Source organism: Mus pahari, chromosome 6 (genome assembly GCF_900095145.1).
Source record: "Mus pahari chromosome 6, PAHARI_EIJ_v1.1, whole genome shotgun sequence".
Lineage (NCBI taxonomy): Eukaryota > Metazoa > Chordata > Mammalia > Rodentia > Muridae > Mus > Mus pahari.
In genome coordinates this window covers 96,010,955-96,036,670 of record NC_034595.1, presented here as the reverse complement: position 1 = coordinate 96,036,670, position 25,716 = coordinate 96,010,955, and the positions used below count along the sequence as shown (strand labels likewise).

Genomic DNA, 25,716 nt, shown 5'->3' with positions numbered 1-25,716 from the left:
TCCCTTAGAGCATCCTTCAACTTCAAGTAGAACTGATGGCAGCTTCTACTTCTCTGTGGCTTTCCTTCGAAGCCACCGGAAGCCAAAGGGAAGTTTACTGCCTATGGACATGCACACCCTCCCATCACGGAGTACATTGCTGTTCTAGTCCATGCCCCTCCTTTGTACTCATAGACTGGCAATTAGAAACTCTGCCTCGATTATCTTGCTTCTGAGACTTGCTCTGCTCAGGAGGATGCTGTGCCAGCACTTTCTCAGGAACTGTTTTTATTCCCCACAGTGTTGCTTTATGTTGAGAGTGTCTTTTTTGGCTCAGCTGTACTGCACTCTAGACTCATATGACCTAGATCATAGGTTCTTGTAATGACAGCAATAGTTCTGGAAAGCCTGTAGTCAGCAAATGAACCTGTGACCTTTGGCTTTCTGAGATATTGTCTGCTGGGTGGCTCAGAGTCACAGTTTCACAGATGAAGCTAACCCACCTTTGTATAACCAATGTAACAGTCTACTCTTATATAGGAATGGCATCTGAATGTTGTATGCATTCCTGAGCCCACAAAGAAACTAAGAAAGTTCATGTAGGTTTTTGTTTGTGTAGGTTTTTAGGTGAGGTCACACATGTTTGAATCATGATGTCAACAGTTTTGGTTTTGTTTTCTTGCTTATGCCTTTGGATCAGAGGTGGAAAAGTATGATGAAAACATCCATGAGAAGACAGCAGAGCAGGGAGGAACTCCAACTCGATACTACTTTGAGAACCTTAAGATCAGCATCCCCCAAATCAAGCTCAGTGTGTTCACCTCCAACAAGCTGCCACTGGACCTTAAGGTGAGCTCACAGCTGGCACACTCTCCGTGGGAGCATACGTTGATGGTTCATTCTGTCTGTCTGGAATTAGTACTCACGGCATTTACTTTGTACCTTTCCTTTTATAGGTGTTCATTAATTTGTGAAATACTCCTTTTGTCTAATGTTTAGGTCAAGATATTACAAAAAAGGATAAAACTGAATGATGTAACTCTCATTTGTTTTTTGGGGGTGGTTCTAGATTTACCTTAGGACAGTAGAAGCCTTTTTCCTGGGCTTGGTACATGTCTTAGGAACTGAGACTAAATAGCCTTTCTTTTGACCCACTGCCCAGATCTCTCTTGCTGTCTTCTAAGCATCTATTTATACTGGGGTAAGTGTCACTTAGGAAGGCCACCTTAGAGGAAGACTCAGCTGTAAGCTTGCTGGAATGTGGCCTTGTACAACTTCAGGATAACCCTCCTACTAACCATCTTGATCCACAGGTGACCAGTACGGCCTTAGCAACACCTTCACTTTTAGTACCAAGGCATATTTTAAGGAAGGGAGCAGGCTGACATTCAAATCCAAGTCTGTCATGTCTGGGTTCTGCACTGCATCCTGGCACGTAGGTGAGGCTGTCATTAGACTGCGTGTCCTCAATGGTGCCCTTGCTTGGTAGGTGGGGAGACAGAAGTTTATGGTCTTGTTTATGTAGCAAGGTGTTGCTGAAAGCAAGAGCAGGGTCAGGTGGATGTTGAAATGTCTAGCCTTACTCAGACTCTAAGTCTGCCTCAGACTGGCAGCCATTGCTTCTGGTTCTCCCTTGTGCTGTGCTTGAAGACAGTTGTCGAACCCTCCCTCTTCCCGTTGCCCGCTCACTTTCCCCTCCTTCCTTCTCTCAGAAGATCCAGGATGCCCACTCTCTCCACAGAGGAACATCTGGATAGCTGAAATGAGTTGTGAGACTGCAGTGCTGGGCTCAGATGCCCATGCCAATTCTGCTGCAGGGTCAGCCTGCAAGTGCAGGGGACCTTTAGTCCAGTGCACAGCTCCATGAGGAGGGTCAGCACAGCCCCACTGCAGCCCACTGCCAAATCATCAGGTTTATATGGAATCTCCTGGGTTTTAAATGTTGGCCACCAACTCACATTTAAAAAAAAAAAAAAAAAAAACAAACGAATTTATGAAATTCTTAGGCAAATGGATGTATCTGGAGGATATCATCCCGAGTGAGGTAACCCAATCACAAAAGAACTCACTTGATATACGCTCACTGATAAGTGGATATTAGCCNAGAAACCTAGAATATCCAAGATACAATCTCCAAAACAAAAGAAAATCAAGAATAAGGAGGACCAACACGTGGATACTTCATTCCTCCCTAAAATAGGGAATAAAATACCCATGAAAGAAGTGGCAGAGACAAAGTTTGGAGCTAAGATGAAAGGATGGACCATTCAGAGACTGCCCCACCTGGGGGTCCATCCCATAATCAGACACCAAACACAGACATTATTGCATATGCCAGCAAGATCTTGCTGAAAGGACACTGATATAGCTCTCTCTCTGTGAGACTATGCCAATGCCTGGCAAATATAGAAGTGGATGCCCACAGTCACTGCTTGTGGACGTTGTACATCGTGGTGCGCACTAGGCTCCGCACCACGACACCAAACACAGACATTATTGCATATGCCAGCAAGATCTTGCTGAAAGGACACTGATATAGCTCTCTCTCTGTGAGACTATGCCAATGCCTGGCAAATATAGAAGTGGATGCCCACAGTCATCTATAGGATAGAACACAGAGACCCCAATGGAGGAGCTAGAGAAATTACCCAAGGAACTGAAGGGTTCTGCAACCCTATAGGTGAAACAACAATATGAACTAATCAGTACCCCCAGGGCTCGTGTCTCTAGCTGCATATATAGCAGAAGATGGCCTAGTCAGCCATCATTGGGAAGAGATGCCCCTTGGTCTTGCAAATATGCCCCATACAGGGGAACACCAGGGCCAAGAAGTGGGAGTGAGTGGGCAGGGAACAGGGTGTGGGGAGGGTATAGAGGGCATTTGGGATAGCATTTGAAATGCAAATGAAGAAAATATCTAATAAGTTAAAAAAATAAACAAAACAAAACAAAAGAAAAACCATCTAAAACCCAGCCTTGTGGGCTTGACAGAACACATGTGTGGGCTTCATGCGCCACAGCCTGCCAACTCCCAGCTTCTAAAATAGACCTATAGGTGATGAGACAGCTGTCTGTTCAGCGTCATCCTCTAGGTAATAGGGGTGATGGCTTCAGTGAATGAAGACAAGGGAGGGCTAGCTGCGACCAGGGGCAGCATCCTGAGAAGAGAGGCACAGTGCCTTTCTCCTCTCACCACTCTGCTGCTCAATCTGCCCCAATGTTGTATTTCCCAGGAGGCTGGAGATGGTTATAATTAGCCTGGGAGTGAGGGGAAAACCATGGGAAAACTACTGTCTTGCTAATATCCACAAGTATCCACTTGACCTATGTGACCTTTCGGATGGGTTTGTTTGATAAAGTCTGTTCCCCCAGAACACTTGGCTCTCACCCAGCAAGCCAAAGCTAAGCATTTCCTGCAAGTGGAAGACTTCTTGATTTAAAATCATCTTGTTAAAAATCACAGACCCCAGCATTCCTCTCAGCGCTCCCAGCAGAAGTAACTGGTCCCTAGTCCTATGGGACTGATGCCATGTGTCCTCTGCAGTCCCATGCTACCTATGCCATGTGTCCTTTACAGCTCTTACTGGTGCAGTATTTGCTCTGCTGGAGTGAACTCAGTCCTTCATGTTGACTGTCTTTCTGGTATTCTACTGAAAGAACAGTTTTAGAGCACTCTTAAGCAGATGCCATGGCATACCTGTGTTTCAGGAGGATGTTGGGATTGGAACTTCAGAGTTGAGCTCTGGGCTTGTGGAAGTCACCGTGTTACTATACCTTGAGTATTCCTCCTGGAGTCTGGGACTCCAAAGACAATATCACTTAGTCAGAGTTTTCTAACAGAGTAACAGGCCTTTATTAGGAGCTTTTAGGAAGAGCTGTATGCTCTTTCTGATGAATATGGAATCACTAAAAACATGTGCTTAGGAAACGGAGCCTTCTCCCTGAACAGCAGTCACAGGAGTCTGACTAAAAGGTAACCCTGTCTTAGTAGTGAAGGAACAATTGCCTCCATTCTCTGGATTCCCAGGCAGGAGTGAGGCTGTCAGAAATCTTGGAGGAGGGGGAGCTGTGCCTATCCAGATTTACACTGAGGTACATTGTTGCCAGAAACAGTGTCTGTCTGGTGACTCAAAGGCATCCACACTGTCCAGGTGACTGGAAGCTGTCTCCATCTGCTATCTTCATTGGATTCGTGACTGACAGAAGAAGGGAAGCTAATATTCCATTTCACAGACACAAGAGAATAGCTGCCCCTCCCTTCTCCTCATGCTCTCTCTGCATGGAGTTTGCATGTTAGAGATGCCATGGCATATTGAAAAGCCAGGTAGCTTTTAATAGGGATTTCCTTGACTCCTTTAAAGATCAAAAGATACCAGGGGGTCTTTAAAAGGTTTCAGAAGGTGGCCTACAGCAGGCCTTTTCCCATTTAGAGCATTGGGGTATAACAAAAGAAGGACCTTAATTGAGCAATCTAGTTTGGAAGAAAACCCACACTTTAATGGTCAGAGAGCAGGCGGGTGGGGGTAAGGGGGGAATTTCAAACAAAGACACTATTTAAAAAGCCTAAAACTGTCTTCTCAAAGGCTTGAAATAATTTGTTGGGAAACTTCAGACCCTTTACTTTTTCCCTCCCTCTCTAAATAAAAACCAGATTTGTTAAAAGGAAAAAAGATCCAGTATTGTTAATTGTGTTTCAGAAAGTGCCAGCGAGGGAAGTAGCCCCATAGTTTTAAACACTGTCCCCAAAGGGAAACAGGCAAATGCCCTGCTTCACATAAACAGTCTCTATGTGCCATAAATAAACCTTTAGAGAATGAATTCCAGACAGTTCTGTTTAGTGTGGGATAAACTAAGAAAGGAAAGGACACGGCCCAGGGACTAGCTGTGATCTGAGGCCTCGTGGACAGGTATTTCTTCTTTCAGCTCGGTGCTGTCTCTGGAAGGCTTAATGCCGTCTCATGCCTTCTTCTACAGACCAGATCAGCCTGAAGGTGGCAGAGTAATTCATACCAACGCGCTGGCCCTGCGCCTCTGCAAATAAGGGACCCCAGACAGTAAATGACTAGGTGAAGACAGTTTCACTCCAGGGCTGGGTACTTCCTTGGTACCAGGGTAGATGGTTCCTGTTGGGAGGACTTTGCAGCTTGGTAGAGGTCAAAGGTCCCTGCAGCAATACACCAGTCTCTTTTAATGTTTGGTCGTAATGAGGAATTTGTGTTTTGGTGTTTTTGTTTGTTTGTTTTAACTTTCTGGCTTAAGCTTTTGTTTAATCATGCTTTTTTTTTTTTTTTTTTTTTTTTTTTTTTTTTTTTTTATTTTTTAAAGATTCATTTATTTATTAAATGTAAGTACACTGTAGCTGTCTTCAGATACACCAGAAGAGGGTGTCAGATCTTGTTACGGATGGCTATGAGCCACCATGTGGTTGCTGGGATCTGAACTCTGGACCTTTGGAAGAGCAGTCAGGTGCTCTTACCCACTGAGCCATCTCACCAGCCCTAATCATGCTTTTTAAAATCTCTTCTTATTCAAGTTGCGTTAGTAAAACCATGTCCTTACTCTTTAGTCCCTTTCATAACATGGTTGGCCTTTGACTGTGAATAAGGAGTTTAAGCTGGCTATCAGTTTCTCTGTCAGTGAAATGGGGGAAATTAGGCATGCTCTCTGACTTCATGCCTGCTCACTCTTTAGTGGGGAGCACAGCTGAACAAATGCAGAAAGGTTTTGAGAAGAAATAGTGGAGCCCTTTGGCTTGGTCGCTTTCTACCAAATAGGTAGTTGCTGTTGTAAAAACAGCACATTCAAGGCTAGGATCTGCTCATGGCTAGTCATGTGACTTTAGTTGTGCACTTAACATATCCTTAGTCTGGCTGGCCTCTCTCAGTTCAAAACACTTCCATTAAAGACAAGATTTTTATAAAGATTTTATCCAATGGGAAGAGATGATAAACCAATAACCTGATAGAAATCTGGCCATCATCAGTGTTTAAAACCTCCTAGTATTGAATTTAGCCATCTTCCTGTCTCAGTTTCCAAGCACTAGAATTGCAGGGGTGTGCTACCACACTGGCAACTCAATGATGGTCTTAGCCCCTAAAATTCTTCCTTCTGATATCATCGGTGACATTCCAAAGTACCAAACCAGTGCTCTCTCCCTGTCTTCAGCTCATCTGGTCTGGTCAGTATTTATTTTACTGTTTGTGCCATGTATCTTCTGTTTGGTATTTATTTAACTGTGTGTCCTCCTGTATATCTTCCTCTACTGTTGTTTCTTGGTCTTGGTCTTTGTGTGTGTGTGTGTGTGTGTGTGTGTGTGTGTGTGTGTGTGTTGTTTTGTTCTTCATGTTGAGTACCAGGTTTTGCTTCTGTGAATTGTCTGATCCTAGCACTTGACCAGGTTTCTATCAGTTATTGGTCTTTTATATCTTCACTACAAACTCTTTATAAGTCTTGTCTTTGATGGAAGTAACAAATGTTTTTCAGGGTTTAGTTTGCCTTTTTATTTGGTTCTCTCTCTCTCTCTCTCTCTCTCTCTCTCTCTCTCTCTCTCTCTCTCTCTCTCTCTCTCTCTGTGGGTGTGTGTGATGTTTGTGTTTTTGGGATAGCCTTGGGTTTTGTTCCTCAAGAGCTGTTAACATCGTATTTTGAGATAAAGTCTCAGTGACCTGGGCCTTGCCAGTTAGGGTAGATTGGCTGGCCAACAAGTCCCAGCTATGCCTGTCTATGCCCCCCATGTGCTGGAATCACATGCCCAAACCATTGTGCTTGTGTTTGAGGGGTGATGGGGGTGTACCAAGCATGATGGGAACCCCCATCATCTTTCAAAGTCATTGCTTCTACTTCTTGTTGATGAGACATTGTAGACATAACTTCTCTTATATTTCTAGAAGAACTCTCACAACAAACTTCCTGTTGTCTCTCACAAGTCAGATGGGTGGGATTAGCTTGAGCATAACCTTCCTAGTGAGCCCATATCTTTAATAGGTAATTTCAGCTTTTCCACATGGTGGAGGCATCAGAAAAACCAGTGTAGAGGCCTGAAGGTCTCTTGATTCTCAGGCTCACTGATTGCATGGCCTTACCTTTGAAGCAAATGACAGTTAATTAAAGATTCTGGTGAAGGGAAAATAGACTTTTGATAAGTACACCAAAACATATCCATGGCAGATGCAAAGAACTGTGGCCATTTTAACTTACCATAACTACCTACGGACACACCGAATGTGTACAAGGTGTTCACATAGAAAAAAGAAACATTGATGGTGTCGCTAAAGGCCTGGCTAGATTAGGGCAGAGCCCAAGATTTATAGTGGGGAGTACGCAAGGTAGTCCTCAAGGTTACGAGCAAGGCTAGAGCACTCACAGCTTGTTACAGGACCACATCAGTAAAATGGGAGCGCTGTGGTAAGCAGAGCAACAACAACAACAAAAGGCGGAAACAGTCGTGTGACTATAGTAGAAAGAGGTCCTGTGCTTGTTAGTGCTCAGTGTAGTAGTGCAGAGTTCGCAGGTTACATAAGAGCCAAGCGTACAGTGTCAAGTGTAAGTGTGAACTAAAACAGACATCGGGTTTTGTGACCTAAGTAATGAGGACACAGAGAGCCTCTGACCAGAAGAGAAAAGATTGAAAAGAAAGCTCTCCTTCAAAGTAAGCTTGTCTCATGATTGAAAGACACCATATAATGAATAAGAAGACCAGATACAGGGGAGAAGTTTCTGCAGTATGTTTATGCATGTACAAAAGTTCTCCATAGAAAGACAAACACAGGTAACTCCCTGTAGACACGAGTAAAGATCCGAATAAGCATATTATAGAGATAGCGTCCAGGAGCTAGAATGGTTATTAAATGTGCACAGCCTCTTTATCCTTCCGGAACTGGGATATCAGCGCATGCCCTAAGATCTACAAGTATATCGCAGGGGCCGAGTGATTGATAGCCTAGAGTGCAGAAGGCTCTGGGTTCAGTTCCAGCAGCACCAAAAAAACCCAACCAACCAAACAAACAAAAAAACGAATCTACAAAACCCCAGGAAAGTCATTTCTTCCAGTTATTGATGAGAACATAGAACAGGGGGCTCTTCGAGACTACTGGAAAAAGTTCGAGCTTTCCTGGCTCCTCTGTGAAACTTTTTGGCAGTATATACTCAGGTTGAACATGCTCATTCTTTATTAGCCAGTGGCTCTGCTCCTCCTAGACATGCACCAAACAGTACAAAACAAAAACAACACATGCAGAGCCACCCAAAAGACTTGGGGGAATGCTTCAGCTACTTCATTCATAGTAGTAAAACATTCTCAGTGGCCGAGTGTAACAGTACACACCTTTGATCCTAACATTATGGAGGCAGAGACAGGAGGATCTCTGTGAGTCTAGAGCCAGCTTGGTGTACAAAAATGTTCCAGGTCAGCCTGGGCTACATAGAAAAGTCTGTCTGTCTCAGACCAACACCTAACTTTCCACCAACACTAATGGTTAAATGGGTATTACTTGTATGATGTAAAATATAAAAATGAAAATTAATAAGATATACTATATACAATAGCATACAGTGCAAATCAGGACAACATAATCTGCAGAGAGAAGAAATAGTTTGTGCAGGGGGTAGGCTGTTTTTAAGGCAGAAAAGACAATCTACTTTATGACCTTGGGACTGCTGTGATGGTTTAGTAGTTAAAGCTCTTACCATTATGAGCAAGAGGACTGAGTCAGGATCCCAGAACACCACATAAAATCTGACAGGGCATGCTGTCCTGTCTACAGTTCCAGTCTTGGAAAGCAGAGAAGAGATACCTGGAGCAAGCTTGCTAGTAATCCTGGCTGTCTGGGAGCTCTGAGTTTGATGGGAATACCCTGCCTCAAAGAACAAGACGGAAGACAGTCAAGGAAGACTCATATCAGCTTTGTATTTCAACATATAAACACGTCCACATGTGAGCACATGGTTATGCCCACCCCCCCACACACACATACACACCACACATACAGGAACATGCAAGTGACAATAAGAGGGAGAAGAAAACAAATCGAGTGTTGTTTGTTATGACTGTGCTGTCCCTGTGCAGTGTGCATTAGTCAGAAAGGAGGGCATGACAAATACAGGTTCCAAACAGACCAGAAGGAATTCTACTGTGAGCCTGGCAGTGTTTGCTGCTGTAATGCTGAGATATGCATACTTTGGGTAATAGAAATTTATATCTTTTTTCTTTCATATTTTACTTTTGTAATTATAGGGGAAATTCTTATATCTAAATGGTAATTCTTAGTTCATAAGTTTTTCATGGATTCTAGAATTATAGCACCCCGGAAAACCATCCTGAGGTTGAAGTCTGTAGTTTCCTTTCTTCTCTACCTAGGCCCTGAAAAGCACCCTAGGATTCCCACTGATTCGGTTTGAAGATGCTGTGATCAATCTGGACCCCTTCACTCGGGTGCATCCCTATGAGACCAAGGAGTTCATCATCAATGACATCCTCAAGCACTTCCAAGAGGTGTGTGAGCAGACAGGGAGGGGTGGGGAAGGACCAGGTGGAGACAGTCAGGGCCAAGCAGCTTTGTCTTAGGTATTGGGGATCTGTTACTTAGATGTCACTACTGTGTCACATGTCTTGAGAGTCAGTGCTTGTGTGCTCTCGCTCTCTCTCTCTCTCTCTCTCTCTCTTTCTCTCTCTCTCTCTCTCTCTCACACACACACACACACAAGATACCTTGAGAATCTAAGATTGACTTAAGAACTGTTTGTCTTCTTCCTCAGAGCCAGTCCCGGGGACTCCCCTAGGTTAGGCACAGCTCGGTTGTGGTTTAGTTGATGCTTCAGTGACAACACAGAGTACTGTGAACTCTTTATGTGCCGGGCACGGCCTGCTTTCAACAACCACACCACTGTTTAATGCCTCTGAGGCCTTGACCTTGAGTTGAACTTATGTTTTTTTAACTAAATTAGACATTTTCCATTTTGTATGTTTAATCTAGACTGCACAGCCCCAAATATAGAGCCTTTAGTGGATCATCAGATCATACCAAATTTGTTAGTTTCCACAGTCAAAGCTTATTCCATCTTGCTTCTTTTTCTGCCCTCCTCATTTCCTCATGGGAAGGGGAGTATGATGCTTGTTCATAAAAATCCCCAAAGAATCTTTTCAGTCTCACAGCTACTTTTATTCTCCTAACTATCCTTGACACATATTTTTAAGTGTATTGGAACCAGTCCCTAGTGTGTGTGTGTTGGGTGAAGTTTAAGGCCAACCATGAGAGCACAGGAGGTCATTGGCAGGTGATGAAGACTGAAAATGTCATTGTTGACAGTACTGGGGGATGAGATAGATGCCACCCCTTTTCTTGGGGACACTGACGCTGACATGGCTTTCCTCCCCCTTTCCGTTCCACAGGAACTCCTTAGCCAGGCAGCTCGGATCCTAGGATCGGTAGACTTCCTCGGCAATCCCATGGGCCTTTTGAATGATGTATCTGAAGGGGTCACTGGACTGATAAAGTATGGAAATGTCGGGGGCCTCATAAGAAATGTTACCCATGGAGTATCAAATTCTGCCGCCAAGGTAAGGGAATATTGATGAAATCACGATTAGCCTTAAGAGACATCTGTGTCACTGGAGTTTCACTGGTGCATAGATGGCCTGGAGAAGCTGCAATCACAACCTCGGGTTCCTTGCTGCAATGGCTTACCTTCCTTCCACTGAGGAAGTCTTCCAGGCAGGGTATGTTCCTAGCCCAGCTCTGTGGCTTGCCTGGTCACTATAGTAGTCTCCTGACTGTGAGTTTTGTGTATCCCTCCCAACACCAACAGAATGATCTGGACTTTTGTGAACCTGAAATTAGGGGGTGGGGTATGGCCAACACCCTCCTTAGTGTAAAGTATATCCCCAAACCAAACAGTATGAAGTTGGACTGTGCCTTCTCCCTAAGATATACTAATTCCCACAACTTCGTGGAAAGTCTGAACTAAATGAGCTCCAATAATGTAGTGGCCTTGTACACCATGTGAAGCCAGCTGTGGGAGGACAATGGGGCTGTTCTCCTGATCCTTGCAACCCAGTGACCTCTTGGTTCCCAGGCATCTTGCTTGGTGGGTGTTTTGTTGGTCTACTGTTGGTATCCAGCAGCTGGTTCTGTGTGAGAAGCTGAGGGCAGTGGAGGTGGCTGACTATAGCTGCTGTTTCATGGCATATGCAAGTTGTCTGAGAGCCCATCTTGTTCCTGGAGCCTGACTCCTTCCTGTCCCTCTTTGTTCCACTGTCTGTTCATGCAGACTTTGGCCTGTCATTCATGAGGGAGACCTGAGGAAGCACTTGTGGATACTTGCTACTCCTTCCTATGGGCCTGACTCCTGTGAGGCACAGGTGATAGTCCACCGTGAACTGCTGAGAGGAAAAGTGGCTCTGGCAGGGTACCCTCATCCCTACCTTCCTACCTCACCCCATGCTCTAGTTGGGAAGGTACAGTTGAATAGTTTTTCTTCGTTATGTGATCCTGATCATAGGGCATGTGGGGTGGGAATGAGGTATCTTTTTCCAGAGTGTCACCAGGGGGGATCGTCTCCCTCAGATTAGTGTCCGAGGCTGTGCTGTTACTTGGTCACTGAAAGTGCTCACCTTCTGTGGGTCAGCACAGAAATGTTGCTTTCAGAATATGAGAAGAAGGAAGAAGAAAGAATTTTTCAGATTACAACTTGGAAGCTAGTAAAGTCAGGTTAGGATCTGAAAGACAGTTCCCATCTCTTCTGGAGTCTTTCTTATGCTGCCCTCAGCCCCACACATTATAATGCAGTGCAGCTCGGCTTTTAAGCACTTCATTTAGTCAGCCAGTGCCCTGCAACATTCCGTGGTAAACACTCCACTTAAAGCTCTTATTGTATCTTACTGGATATCCTACGTTATATTGCTATTTCTTTTGCATACGGGGCTCTCCAGGGCTTGACTGCAAGCTTTGTTCACGGTGTGTTTAGTCGGCTTATTTCATGAGTTCATCTTGTCTTCAGTAAGTCAAGCACTACTGGAGTTGTAGGCTGCTACTGAGGAAAATTGCTTTCTAATTTATTTTGATGAACCCTGGATTTGTTATTATAAAGTCAAGTCCATCTAGCTGCAAGACAGAAAGCTCATGCTTCACATGGGTGGGTCTGTCTGCGGACACCAGATCCGACCATCTCTGGTGCTGTATGTGTGGCTGCGTTAATGTGCTCCATCTTCGTGTAGTTGTGAGTGTTGAAAGCAGACCTTCATTTTTGTTTTGCTGTTTTGTTTGCTTCTCTGCATTCATTAGGGAGTCTAAGGAAGTGCAGATGACACAGGAGTCAAGTCTGGCGTGAGGAGAGTATTTAGAGATTCAGAATTCCAGGGAGGAAGAGGGCAGAAGGTGGTCCTGCCCCTTGTGGAACCAGTCAGCCACCCAGCTTTGCTGTGGTGTTGAAGTTAGTTTGTTGTGACTTGGACAAAGCACCGATAGTTCTGGGGCATTCCTGGTGCCAACAGCGTTAAAGGTGCTGGGTCAGAGCAGAGCATAGCACTGCCACGTGGCACTCTTCCTTATAAATCCTTACTGAGTGTCTTCTGTCTGTCAGGCCTGCCACAGATGGACCCTTGCCACTCACTGCCTTGTTGGAGTTAATCTCTACCCCACAAATCAGGAAGTGAGACTTAAAGGGCTTGGAAACATTTTCAAGGTCAAATAACAAAAAAATGGCAGGGGTGGACTTGATGTAAGTCCAGCTCACATACCCTCCCCTTATCATCCCTGTGTGTCTAAGGTTCTTTTTAAGGCACTTGAGAGAGTAGAAAACAGTAGCAACTCCCACTGGAAGCGTGTTAGTAGACAGAGGCGTTCCTCTCTTAGCTGTGCAGCCTCCTACCGTCCTGTCTCCCATCATGCTCTCACCTGCAGGGCTTGGGTGGGTTGATGCCTGTGATCACCCTCTCCACAGGCAGTCAGAGCTTAGTGCTTGCAAGTGTGGCTCTGGTCTGGTGACATTTAACTGTCTAGGTAACCCAGTTAGTTAGGTTAGGCATTGTTAGTCCCATTGTATCAGTGAAGCTCACAGGTAAGGGGTGACCCCAGTGAGAAGGTCCCTACAGAAACTTTGTCTTTCTTGGATCACTCTTTCTTTTTGGAAGTTCCATACATTGCTACAGTGTATTTTGATCATATCCATCCACTACTTCCTCTTCCCAACTCCCCCTAGTCGCCCCTACTTTGTCTCCCTCCCAACTTCCAGTCCCCCTCTTCGTTCTTTTTTCGCTCTTGGTGTGAACTGTCAAGGGTTTTAGCAACTCTGTAGATCAATAGGGGCAGGTAGAGAATGAGGCTGGCCTCGAATGACTTCCACAGAATCCAGCTACGACCTCAGATGATGTGTTCTCCTGCTTCTTTGCTCCCTATTTTGGGCAGCAGTGTGCCATTGAGCCATTTCCCCTTTGCTGTCCCTTTGTCCCAGGAAGCCAGATCTGGGACATGGCAGTGATCAGTGGACCTGGACTTTCCTATTTCAGAGCTTCTCTGACAGGCCCTGTTCCAGTGCCTGCCTCGTCTGTGGCCTTGCAGCAGACAGGGCAGGCAGCCCAACTGCCTTTGTTTAGGAACTAGTATTTGTTTGTGTTTGTGTTGCAGGCACTATATTTATAGGACTCAGATGAGACTAACACTGTTTGTTCAAGGAGAAAGTTAGATCTTCACACAAAAGAATGTTCTGTGTGGATTCTGAAGGGGAACGGCAATTTATGACTTGTGTCTGTTTTTGTCATTATGTGTGACTGTTCCATTTTATTGTCGAGCTGATTATCCCCATAATAGCTTTTCCATGTACCTATAATCGAGAAATAGGTGCATGGCTTCTCGTAAGCATCAGGTTTTACTGTGTTTAAGTTGGCATGATTTTAAGTTGAGCAAAATTTTCTTCAGACAGTGATCTACCCCTTAGAGAATGTAGGGTTTTCTGTCTTCAAAAACATTTTGATCCCAAGTCACCTGAAGAATTCCTTTTCCGACTCAGATGAGGTATGTTCAGGTTGTCACCTGTGAAGAAGTGACTCACATGTTTGAGATCAGAGTTTTTGCTTCATTTTTTTCTAATAACTTTGAAGGCTAAAAGGATTCCTTTACTTTGAATTAAGTGCCGTTTTCTAGTGCTGCCTGACCCATTCCTGCTCAGACGAGTCTCAACCATCTGGGTAGTCAGAAGTGTGTTTGGCACAGGGAGTGGATTGGTGGCATGGGAATCCCAAGTGACCAAGGTTCCCAAGAACAACTTAGGCATTCTCTCCTTCAGCTGAGCAGGGAACTCCACAGACTGGCGGGAAGTGAATGACAACCCTTCATTTCCTAGTGTTAGTCAGTCAGGTGTGGGAACCTGAAGTTGTCACCTCAGCAGTGAGCAGCACACATTCCAAATGGCTGTACCTCATCACCCAGAAGAACAACTGCATGATGGAAGGATGCAAAGCGGGAAAAGATGAGAAGAAAAAGACCTCTAAGTACAAATATGGCTACTAAAAGAAATGTAATATAGTCAAGCTTAGTAATTAACCTTCATGTCCTTCATGTCAGTGTCTGATCTTCCCAGAGTGTCGTGCAGAGTGACTTGAAATGAACTATACTCAATTGCTACAATTTTCTGAAGGACACATCAGCTGTTGTTGGCCATTGAAGATCAGGATCACTGTGACTGGAAGATTCTATTTTCCTTGAGCTCTCTCACCTTTATAATTGGCATCTCTATAATTGCCTGCTTCTAAAGTATTTTTTTGACCAATATCCTTGTTACAAATCACAACGTGTAACCTGACTGGTCTTTAGACACCTTTCCTGGTGCCCCTTTTCTTCAAGTTGATGAGCTGAGTTGTAACTTTTGTGTGCTACTTCACTATTTTAAGTATTTCTAGGCAACTAGGATGTTTTAAAAAACTAATGTTTTAAGGGTTAGAGAAATGACTCAGCAGGTCAGAGCACTGACTACTTTTGCAGAGGACTGAGTTCAGTTCCCAGCATCCACATGGTGGCTCATAACCATCTCTACTTCCAGCTTCGGGGAGTCTGATGCACTCGTGTGGCTTCGGTGGACACTCAGGTGCACACACACACACACACACACACAAAATTAAAAATAATCTAAGAAAATAATACTTAACTTCATCTCAGAGTGCCTGAAACTAGGAAACCCTGTATTTCCCTCCTATCAGTCAGTGGTAGAATGTTTCCTTGTTTTTCATTGTATTTCCCTCCTATCAGTCAGTGGTAGAATGTTTCCTTGTTTTTACCCCTCCTTTTGCCTTTCATTCTTTCCTCCCCTTGGTCTCTCCCATAGCTTTTAAACCTCTGTAGAGACACCTTGTGTCTCAGTCTTACAAGCAAGTGGCTCTCAGATGCTTAGCAATTGACTTTAAAGGCCATGGGGAACACTGGAGACAGTGTTCTGAGTTTATGCTCAGTCCCGTTGGCCTGCTCTGTAAGCTTAGTCCTCTTGGCCTGCTCCAGAGTTTGCTTCTTGGAGTAAATTAAAACTTGTATTTACTCGTTGGCACTCCTTGGCCCCTCACCATTCCTCCCTAGTCTCCGTTGGCCTTAGTCATTCTTCGTTGATGGTATCTGAAGATAGGGAGAGGTCACCGCCACTGCCTTACATGTGAAGAAGAAGCAGCAGAGATCGAGAAATAACTCCATCAAGATGAGCTAACGGAAGCTGGTAGGCTTTGCATTTTTCCCTGGGTCCTCTAGCTTCCAGAACTTTGCTGGACATTGTTTCATGAGTCTTCCCTTGTGCTACAGAAATAGGCCTGCTCCTGGTCTTGGAGTCTCTCGTGTCGGTGCCCTCTGTGAGCCTTACTAGCAAATTCTCCGTGGCAGAGTGGCTTCAGATTCAAGAATGAAAATGACTTTCCTCTTGTAGGCTTAGGAATTAACCAGGGTGTTATTTGTGTCATATTTGAGAAATCACAAAAAGCAAAATGGAGGTAAAAAGAGATTGGAGCAGAATCTTTGTGGATGGAAAAGCTGCAAGAATTGTTAAAAAATCTGAACAGTGTTGGGGAAGAAAGACCATGGAAGAAAAAGGTACTTCTAGAAGACTAACACATGGGCCTTTTCTTTGCCTTGCCCTGTAGTCAAAAGATAACATGCTCAGGCCTAACCCATAGGGAACCAAGGGCATCCCAACGTGACCACAGGAGAGGACGGTTGTTCAGTACAGAAAAGCAGAGGGACACCACATTCACTCCAACAGGCATGTGGGAAATGTGATGTCTCCTTTCCTTTCTGTTCAGCTCCAGTGGGGGAGCCCTCCTGTGCATTTCTAAGAAGGAAGTGTCTAATTTAGTGTGAGGAAAGTGACCGTAGGGCAAACATTAGGAAGCTCCCAGAGAGTCAGGTAAAGGCAGGAAGACCACAAAGATGACTGTTCTGATCACTCCCGTGTGTATTCTCCCTGATCTTATTCTCAGTGTTTTCCCTTTGTCTGTGGTGCCCATCCCACACCTCACGTCCAAGGCTCTGTGTTTATAAGGTCCAACCCAAATGTCACCAAACGTGCTCTTGCACTGCTTTATTTCCCATGGCACTTCATGCTTCTGTTACAGCAGCAACTGCTCCCTCCCTTCCTGCCGTGTGTGTGTGTGTGTGTGTGTGTGTGTGTGTGTGTGTGTGTGTGTGTGTTTGAGAGAGAGAGAGAGACAGAGACAGAGACAGAGACAGACAGAGAGACAGAGAGAGAGGGGGAGAGAGAGGAGAGAGACAGAGAGAGCGAGCACATTCATAGCATAGGACTTCCTGCACAAGGGTGAGGGTTGCAGTGGGATCTGTACAGACTGGGAGCAGTCACATGGGAAAGTACTGTGGGGCCATAGGGCAAGAACACCCTGCTCTTCCTCAAGGACGAGGTCCAGGGCCCAAGGGAATGTGAAATGTAGATGTCTGCTTTTTGCTTGAGTAGACTTCAGGCTGCCCAAGGGCAAAGATCCTATCTGGAATTTTTGACTGATATTCCTTGTGACCAGCCATAAATATTTGCTATAGGAAAAATGGAAGTGAGCCAGTTGCATTGTATGGGCTGTCTCTTATTTGGCTCTGCATTTTTGCATTGTGTATGTTCAGCAAAGTTATGAAATAGAACACCAGTCTGCTTTTTATTATCTGTTGTTTAGTTTTTAATGTGAAATAAACAGAAACTGTAGAATGGTTGATCTACAAGTCTGTCCCAAACATATCTGAAGCCTGCAGCTAACTAAAATAGAAACGGGGCACTCATTGGCTGCAGGACCACAAGTTTAAGGCCATCCTGAAAGACGCAGTGAGATGGGCTGCAGGACCACAAGTTCAAGGCCATCCTAAAAGACGCAGTGAGACCCTATCCCAGAAACATTGACTTGGAGGATGTGCCCTCTCAGCCTGTCCCTCAGTTCTTACACATCACATAGGGTTCCATCAGGCTCGGGCTCTGGCTCTGCCCCTGCCCAACATGGCAAGAAGCCTTGGTGAACTGTCAGAAGGAGAAACAAACCTAGTTCCTTTTTAAGGTTCCTCTGACCTATTGAATAAAAGTGTGGGTGGGAAAGAGCTGTTTGCTTTCTTAGTGGGAAATACTTAGGTAAATTAAATTTATGCAATAAAACCTTAGTTTGTAGGCATTAAATGTTTAGTGTTTTTTCAAAAGTGAATGTTAAACAGAATGTGCTTTCAAAACCATTGTTTCAGTTCTGGTTTTTGTTTGTTTGTTTGTTTGTTTTGTTTTTGTGATGTTCAAAGCCAGGTATTATAGCCAGTGGAATGATTTCCTCTTTATTGGTAACTTGGAAACGAGCAAGGATTATGGCAAAGTCACAAAAGGAGGCCTAGAGGCTCTGTGAAGTTTTTATAGGCGTTCAACCTTTGCAGCAGGCTCCTGTTGCCATCTGATGTTCACACACTTAGACATTGGAGGTCAAGGATTATCCCCACTTGACAGATGAAAACGTTGAGTCACATTGTAGGTAATTAGCTTCTGGAGGGTCAAATGGAGCTTGCAGAAGAGGACAGGACCCTGGGCTCCTGCAGCCTCAGGCCATTTCCCATAGCAGTCACTGCTGCTTCCTCTTCAGGAGCTGGAACACTTTCATGTAGAACTCACTAGGCTTGCAACATCCCTATGGGGCCAGCAGGCCAGGCTGTCATCACTTTCCTCTGAGTGGTGAGAAAGTAAGTTACCAGCCTCAAATGGGGCAGTTAGTGTTGGGTCAGGCTGCCAACCCCTCTCTGCCCTCTGGATGGAGCTACCCGAGGGAGCCAGGAGAATATCCTCCAGGAGCCCTCACAGCTTCCCAGGTGGCTTCTCTCTCCTCACAGCCATGTTGGGTTGTAAAGGGTGAGCTCTAAGATCCCAGGTAAGTGCACAAGGCTGCAGTCACACATCCAGAGAGAAACAAAGGCAGGCAGGGTCTAATAGCCCATTTCTAGTGACATTAGTGACTTTGATCTGTGTCCCACAGCCTGAAAAAAGTAAAAATTTAGACTGCTACAGAATAATTGCCAGGAGAGACCAATCAAGTCAAAACAGTGGACAAGATGGATTGCCAGGCCTCTGAATAAAATGGGGAATTTGCTGCTTATTTCTCTGTGGAAGAATAATAATAATAATAATAATAATAATGACTGCTGTCAACTCAGTGTCACACACAGACAAGTGACTTGCGTCAACCTAGAGCCACAGACACACAGACTTGAGGTCCAAATGCTGTTATGAAAACAGCATACATGGTGGCAGACTGGAGCCTCTGTCTTCCCTAAGGGCATGTTGTGTTCTCAAGAAGTCTCAGGTTGCTGGACATGGGGAGTCAGCCTTTCTCAGATATAGACCAGAACCCAACCTCTGAGGATAGCAGTCATGGGAAAGAATATCAAGGTTAGCACCGAGCCTCACCGACCATTGAGGAGAAACCAAGACCCTGTCAGGATTCGCAGCTAGGTAGTCCCAGGGCTGGTTCTCAGTTGTAGGCCTTGCCCTGTGGCTGGGTGGGCAGCTTCTGGCGGCTTGCCTCTTATCGAGTGTGTGTGCTACACATGTGTGGTACCTGTGCATGCGTGTGCAAAGGCCGAGGGTTGACATCAACCCTTATTTACCTTATTTATTTATTTTATTGAGACAGTGTCTCCCTGAACTTAGAGCTCATCTGCTTAGGCTAGACTGGTATGTCACTGAACCCCCGGATCTGTTCTCCCCCCACTCCCATATTAGGGTTACAGGTTTGCTGTGCCTGGCCCTGAACTCGGGGCCTTATGTTTGCACAGCAGGCATCTTGCCCACCACTCTTTCCCCAGCACCCTGCTTAACATCCTTTCTATGGATGTTATGTATTTCCTTGATTGTCTTCCACAACAGGCTAAGAAAGACAAGGATCTAAGCTGTTTCCTCTATGCTTTTAGGGCTGTGCTGTGTTCAGTGTGGAGCATGTCCTTGGGTTGTTGCTCTGACCCATCTGGTCACCTGTGTCGGGAGGGAGGCAGGGCTGCTTTGAAGCCACTCACCTAGCTAGTCTTTCAACAGGATCTCATCCAGCCAGTTAACCCAGGGAAAGCTGCACTTCCCACAAACAAAGCCAAGTAGGAAACCCTTCCTTAACCAGGCTTAGAGGACAGCTGGGGAGATGAGGCAGAGATGAATTTTAATAGGCACATAGTCTTTGGGGGCCCAAATTTATCCGAGGGGTTCTCTAATAGTGTTCATGGTTTACCTGTCTTGCTATTAACAGTTGTTGTCACCAGTTCATTCTAAAGTCTATATAAAAAGAGAATCTAGGAGTAGCCTGCCATAGGAAGAAGCCGGGCCTGTCTTCTTTCGGGTGTGCAGCAAACCCAGAGAATGTAAAGGCTGTGCGCAGTGGGAGTATGGCTGGCTATCTGAAGCACAAGCCTTTGCTGACCTTCTCTCTCCTCCTGGAAGGGTCTCTGTGCTGCTGGGTAAAGTGCTGGTGCTGGGTGTGTTCCCCGTTGACTGTGGTCTCCTCTTCCGGCACAGGAGGATCTGGATGGCTTTCCTATGACTTTAGTTGGGGCAAAGCAAAGCAGGGTGGGCTGGATACATCTGTGTCCCGGATTTCATGGTTTTGGCCTTTGCCAAGGGCTGTCACTGTCAGGCCACTCCCAGTCATGGAGTCCTCACTGGAGTCAGTTTGTGAAACCTTAACATTTTGTCTTTTTACCTTAATCCAGAACACTCTGACAAACCAGCCAACCAAATGGTGACTGAATCCTGACCCCTCTCTGGGACAGATGAGCACCGTTCCTACTTGTGCCATTTCTGTCTCTGTTCTTGTTTCCATTCAGATCTGCACGCTCCCTCCATCTGGAGACTCTTCACAGCTGAGGTGTTTTGTCAGAGCAAGATTGCAAAGAGTTAACACTTTTGCTTTTTCGCAAAGTTATCTGTGAAGAGTATTAGTTGTTTAATAAAGCGTGCCTGCCCTCCCGATGAACCCGCCAGTGACTCTGCAGCTGGGGTCATTCCAAGTTCACGCGGTGGACTTTTGACTGCCTCTGTGTCTGTGAAAACAGCCGGCAGCTCCTGCGGGGATCATTCATTCAGGCCTGTAACATAAAACTATTGCCAATGGGCACCTGCTGGGCCAGCTTCCCGGGAGGGTGGGGAGAGAAGATACCAAACTCCTCAGGCAGCTGTGGAGATAAGAGCCACTGGGGCTCAAGGGATCTCTAATCAGGCTTGCCCAGGATCCACTGCAGGCCAGTAGGCTAGTGTCAGAGAGTGTTAGCTAGCCAGGCCGCTTGGGTAGCCTGGGAGCAAATAAAGGCTTTGACAGGGGGAAGAGTGGGGGGGGGGGCAGCTAGAGGAAGAAGGGAGGGTAGGAAGGAGAAGGGGGTTTCAGAAGGAGGAAGAAAGATTCAAAGTACATTCCCCAAATTTCCAGCACATTCTTAATTCCTTAAAACAAGAAAACAGTCAGTCCATGGGTGTGAATATTTCTAATCTAAAATTGTTCATTCCACCTGGAACTGTATTTATTGGTTCTAACTGCTCATTTTGTTGAATTCATGTACCACCAAGAGCACATCTCACTGAATTGACCCTGTCCTTGAAAACCTGCTGGACAATAGCTTGAATCCCACATATAGCTTTTACATATCCAGCAACAAATGTGTACATAGGGATCCAGATTTTTTTCCCCTTTGCTTGAAAAAAAAAAAATCCACCTGTCTGCTGGAAAAGATATGACTAGTTGCTCTGAATAACTAAGTCCACACATGCTCTCACATGTCAGCAGAGGAGATACAGCATTGTGGCACTGAAGGTCAGCGTATACAATCTGGAGAGTACGGGCCAGTTCTATCATAACACATATGTTCAACATACTGTGTTTCAGAAAACATAAGTCGCCTGTAAATGTTTGGTTTACATGCTCATCTATGTATTTCCTTAGCATAGATCTTCCCATCATTTCCAGTAAACAGTTAACTGTATTTATAGTTCTGGACTCTCCTAATCTGCCCATGATGATACACTGCTCAAGAGCAGTTTCGTTCTCACAGAAGTCATTCTTACTACATCTGATTCATTTCTCATAACTTTGTGCAAAGAAACATTTAACTTAGTTCTGCACTACTGATAAGAGTCCCAGGAAATTCCGGGCAAAAGCCAGAAGCCCGTTTTGTTTATCAGGGACTATGGCCACATCTGGCTCTGTGTGCTCTGATAAAGAGGACAACAATGTTAATTTTGTATTTCCTTGGCTTTTGTCTCTCATAATTTGTTGCCAAAATGAGCAGGCAGCTTGTCCACCTGCATGCTGTTTGTGGACTGTGTGGTCACAGTGCAGAAAGGAGCCAGCCCACATGGAATGCTGTCATCTGTGAACTGCATTTCCATTTATTCCTCAGTGTTGATGTACAGGAGAAGTGGGGGTAGCTATCAGCACCCATTGTGCCATTGTAGGTAGCTTTTTGTTTAACCAGGTAGCTGAATGAGCATCTGTCCAATAGTGAAGGCTGCTCTGGCAGTATAGCTCAGTGATCAGTGTTGTCTATCATGTGTGAAGCCCCAGGTTCAATCCTAAACAGTGCTGTTTTGTTTTAAGGTTGTAGCTAACATTTATTGTCTTCAGTGTGCTGGGCACAATGATGGCTTTAACACAAACTGATTTGGTTTTTAAAACACATTTATTATTGTGGTTGTGCATGAGCGTGCATGCCACAGCACATGTGTGGAGAGCAGAGGGTTTTGTCTGAGTTCTGAAGATTGCTTCTTACCCGCTGAGCTACCTCAACAGCCCCAATCTAATCTGCCTATTCCTTAGCACCACAGTCCCAACTGCTCCCTTTACAAAAGACTCTCTCAGATCTTTGTTAAGTTGCTGGGAAGTCAGAGAAGAGCAAGGCCTGTCTTGTGGCAGTGCAGAGATGATGCACTGTCAGCCGGCTTCCCTGCTGCATCCCCTTGAGTACCTCATTTGTGGGGGATAACCATGGCAGGTGCTGGGCTCAAGGAGGTACAGAGTACTCAGCATAGCTGAGAGTCATTTCCTAGACGTCCTTTGCACAGAAATGCTTTTGTAGATGCTGTGGCTTCATCAAGGATGAAGCATGCAGCCCAGAACCCGAGACACTCAGGAAAGCTCTCCATACAGACCTACCTAAATATAGAGTTAGGCAAAAACCTTTGAAACTGTAAAGCCCCAAACCCAAGACAGTCAAACAAATTAACAGGTTTGCTTTTCCTTCAGCTTGCAACTGTATGTAGACAGCTAGAAACACCAGGCTCTATGCTAGATGCCAAGGAATTGGTGGAGAAAGCCAAGTATTAGCCTCTTTGGGGACTACAGTATAGGAAAGAAGAGGGTGGGAACCAAGTGTTCAGGGAACATCCAGGTGCTAGAGTAGGGAGGACTGAATGGAAGGAATCCATGAAGATGGGTGCCACACAAAAAGATTACAGACAGGAGAGGTCACCGGAGGGAGTATGTGTTGTGTGAAGCTCAGGGCTATTGTATGTGTTGGGGCAGGAGTTGTGCCAGAGCCTGTGGGCGAACCACTTGGCCAGCTGGGCTAGTTAGGAAACCAACCCACTGTTTGCCCCTGACCCCATAAGGAATGAAAATAAATTGACTTAAGTGTTTGACATTTGGAGCCTAGTACTGTTGTCATGATACCTCCAATACATGTCATGATACATGGAGAAGAGTTATTGTTTTGCAGTTGCATTGCGTGTGTTGAGGAGAAAGAATCACACATTTCACAATCAGGACACACCAAACTGTCAGCCTCACATACCTCAGGGTGGAAGACCTGACTTAAATTTTTTCTTTATTTACTTACTCACATAGTGTGTATGTGTTCTTACATGGAGGTCAGAGGACAACTTGAAAGGGACAGCCCTCTCCCTTTGGGCCCCAGGTATAGAACTCGGGTTACCAGGCTTGGCAGCCAGTCCATCTTGGTACTTCAACCCTTATGTACTGGAGCTCACAGCTAAGGAACCTGTGTCTGCTTACTTGCTGCAGTGCCTTGCAGATGCACTGGAATTCTCTTTATGGCCATAGTGGCTCTGCCCAGGCACCAGCACTTCTCATTAACCACATGCTCCACTAGCCAAAGGAGAAAATTGCCCTCCAGAAGCTAGAGCCAGCAGACTAAGGACCTTTGGACTGTAAGTGAAGCCACTGGAGCACAAGAAGAAGAGAGGCAGTAGGTCTTAGGCCACGCTGCTCAGCAGAATGTGGAGCTCAGCATGTGCAATGTGTTCCATTGACTCCCAAACTACATTTGGGAAATTCTCTGACTCCATTAAGCTTCTTGACAATCTTTTTAGCATTTTTTAGCATATAGGTAAACTAGATGCGGCCTGGAATTGACAGAGGAGAGCATGTTTCCTATGGGAGTATGTTTCATGGCCTCCTCCCCTGAACCCTGCTCTCACCTACTTTGATCTGTAGATTCTTTTCTGGAAATCTGTCCTCTCATGTTTCTCAGTGCTTCTAACAGTGCTAAGAGCTTGCCTGAGAGTTTTCTCTTACACGTATGGATTAAAAGAGGGCATTTATCTTGAGGCACACATGACCTCTGCTTTCCTGCAGCTATGTAGACTAAGGACAGGTGGCTTCTTGGTGACTTCTTAGAACCTTTGAGCCAATGGCTTTTAGTGCTCAGATTCATAACACTGGAGTCATTTGCCCAGCTGGGAGGCAGCCTGGGTCCTTTGACTAAGGGTTGAAGTTGTGTTACTTGGCATATATGGTCAAGGGTGCAAACCTCTTAAGACTATCTGTCAGGATGGAATCCCTGACTTTCTCAGCATGCCTTGTGTGCCCATCACCATCACCCAAAACTTAAAACTTTGTGGCTGGCCAATTGTGTCCTGAACTTGAGTAGGATGAGTCACTATTATAAACCTTGGAGAAATTAGCATATGCTAAGGATTGACAATTCATGCACAGACCCCCATCCCCACTTCTATCATAGTTCTGGCTCCTCACCTGCAAGGTCATATCATTAGCAGTGGGAGTCTTGGAGGGTGATCAGGTCATGAAGGTCATGAGGAGCACTCATCATTGGGGTTAGCACCCTATTTTGAGTTGAGGTCTTGGACTGCTGGTTAGGCTGGTCCGTAACTCATGCACATAAAGTGCTCCTTCTGTCTCAGCCTTTCAAGTAGCTGGGATTAGAAGCATGTGCCACTACATCTGGCTTGTCCAGTATTCTTTTTGAGATAATCATTATAATTGTTTTTAGATAGTCTTGTGGTTTAATCCAGGCCAGCCTCAAGCTCAAGATCCTCCTGCCTCAGCCATTTAAATACAGGGATTACAAACTTGCATCTCCCTGCTTGGCTCATGAGTGGCCTTTTAGAATGAGCCAGTTCATCCTTCCTACTGCATGAGGTTACAGTGAGAAGACGGATGTCTGGGAAGCAAACCCTCTTGAGACTGAGTCCTGGCAAGGCCAGGGCTTTCTCAGTGTTCGTACAGAATCCCTATGCTGAGAGTTTGGTTTTGTCTTAGCTTACCTGCAGGATGGGGACAATTAGTTCCACCTTACCAAGAAGTTTCTCTTGTCTTTTCACCTGAGCTGGGCTCAAGCTTCTCAGAGAAGCAGGCCAGACTTAGTTCAGTACCTTAGGTCTTCACGCACTCCCCTTCCCACCCAAATCTCTCTTTTCTTATTTTATTTATTTACAAGTCAAATGTCCCCCTCCCTGTTTCCTCTCCACAAGCATCCCACCCACCCCTACCTCACCCCACTAGCATCCATATTCTGTGGGGCATCAAGCCTCCACAGGAACAAGTGCATCCCCTCCCACTGAGGCCAGACAAGGCAGTCCTCTGCTACATATGTAGCAGGAGCCACTAACCAGCCTATGAATGCTATTTGGTTGAGGGTTTAGTCCTTGGGAACTCTGAGGGGTCCAGTTAGTTACTACTGCTGTTCTTCCTATGGGGTTGCAATCCCCTTCAGCTCTTTCAGTCCTTTCCCTTTTTCATAGGAGTCCCCAGGCTCAATCCAGTGGTTGGCTGTAAGTATCTGTGTCTGTCTCAGTCAAGCCCCGGTAGAGCTTCTCAGAGGACATGTGTGCCAGGCTCCTGTCTGCAAGCACATCTTGGCATCAGCTATAGTGTCGGGTTTGGTGTCTGCACACGGGATGGATCCCAAGTTGGGCTGGCCTCTGGATGACCTTTCCTTCAGTCTCTGCTCCATTTTTTTGTCCCTGCATTTCCTTTAGACAGGAACCAATTCCAGGTCAAAAATTTTGAGATGGGTG

The 25,716-nt window shown here is 45.4% G+C and overlaps 1 protein-coding gene across 4 annotated transcripts in view; it reads left to right on the top strand.

Moving 5' to 3' along the window:
* The window catches only part of Vps13d (vacuolar protein sorting 13 homolog D), a 227,041-nt gene that overhangs the window by 143,830 nt on the left and 57,495 nt on the right, over nt 1-25,716 (top strand). For all 4 annotated transcript variants that reach the window (XM_029539692.1, XM_029539694.1, XM_021201317.2 and 1 more), the window contains 3 exons: nt 680-828; nt 9,335-9,469; nt 10,367-10,534. In XM_029539692.1, coding sequence (XP_029395552.1) covers nt 680-828; nt 9,335-9,469; nt 10,367-10,534 — 452 coding nt within the window. The remainder of the gene's footprint in view (nt 1-679; nt 829-9,334; nt 9,470-10,366; nt 10,535-25,716) is intronic.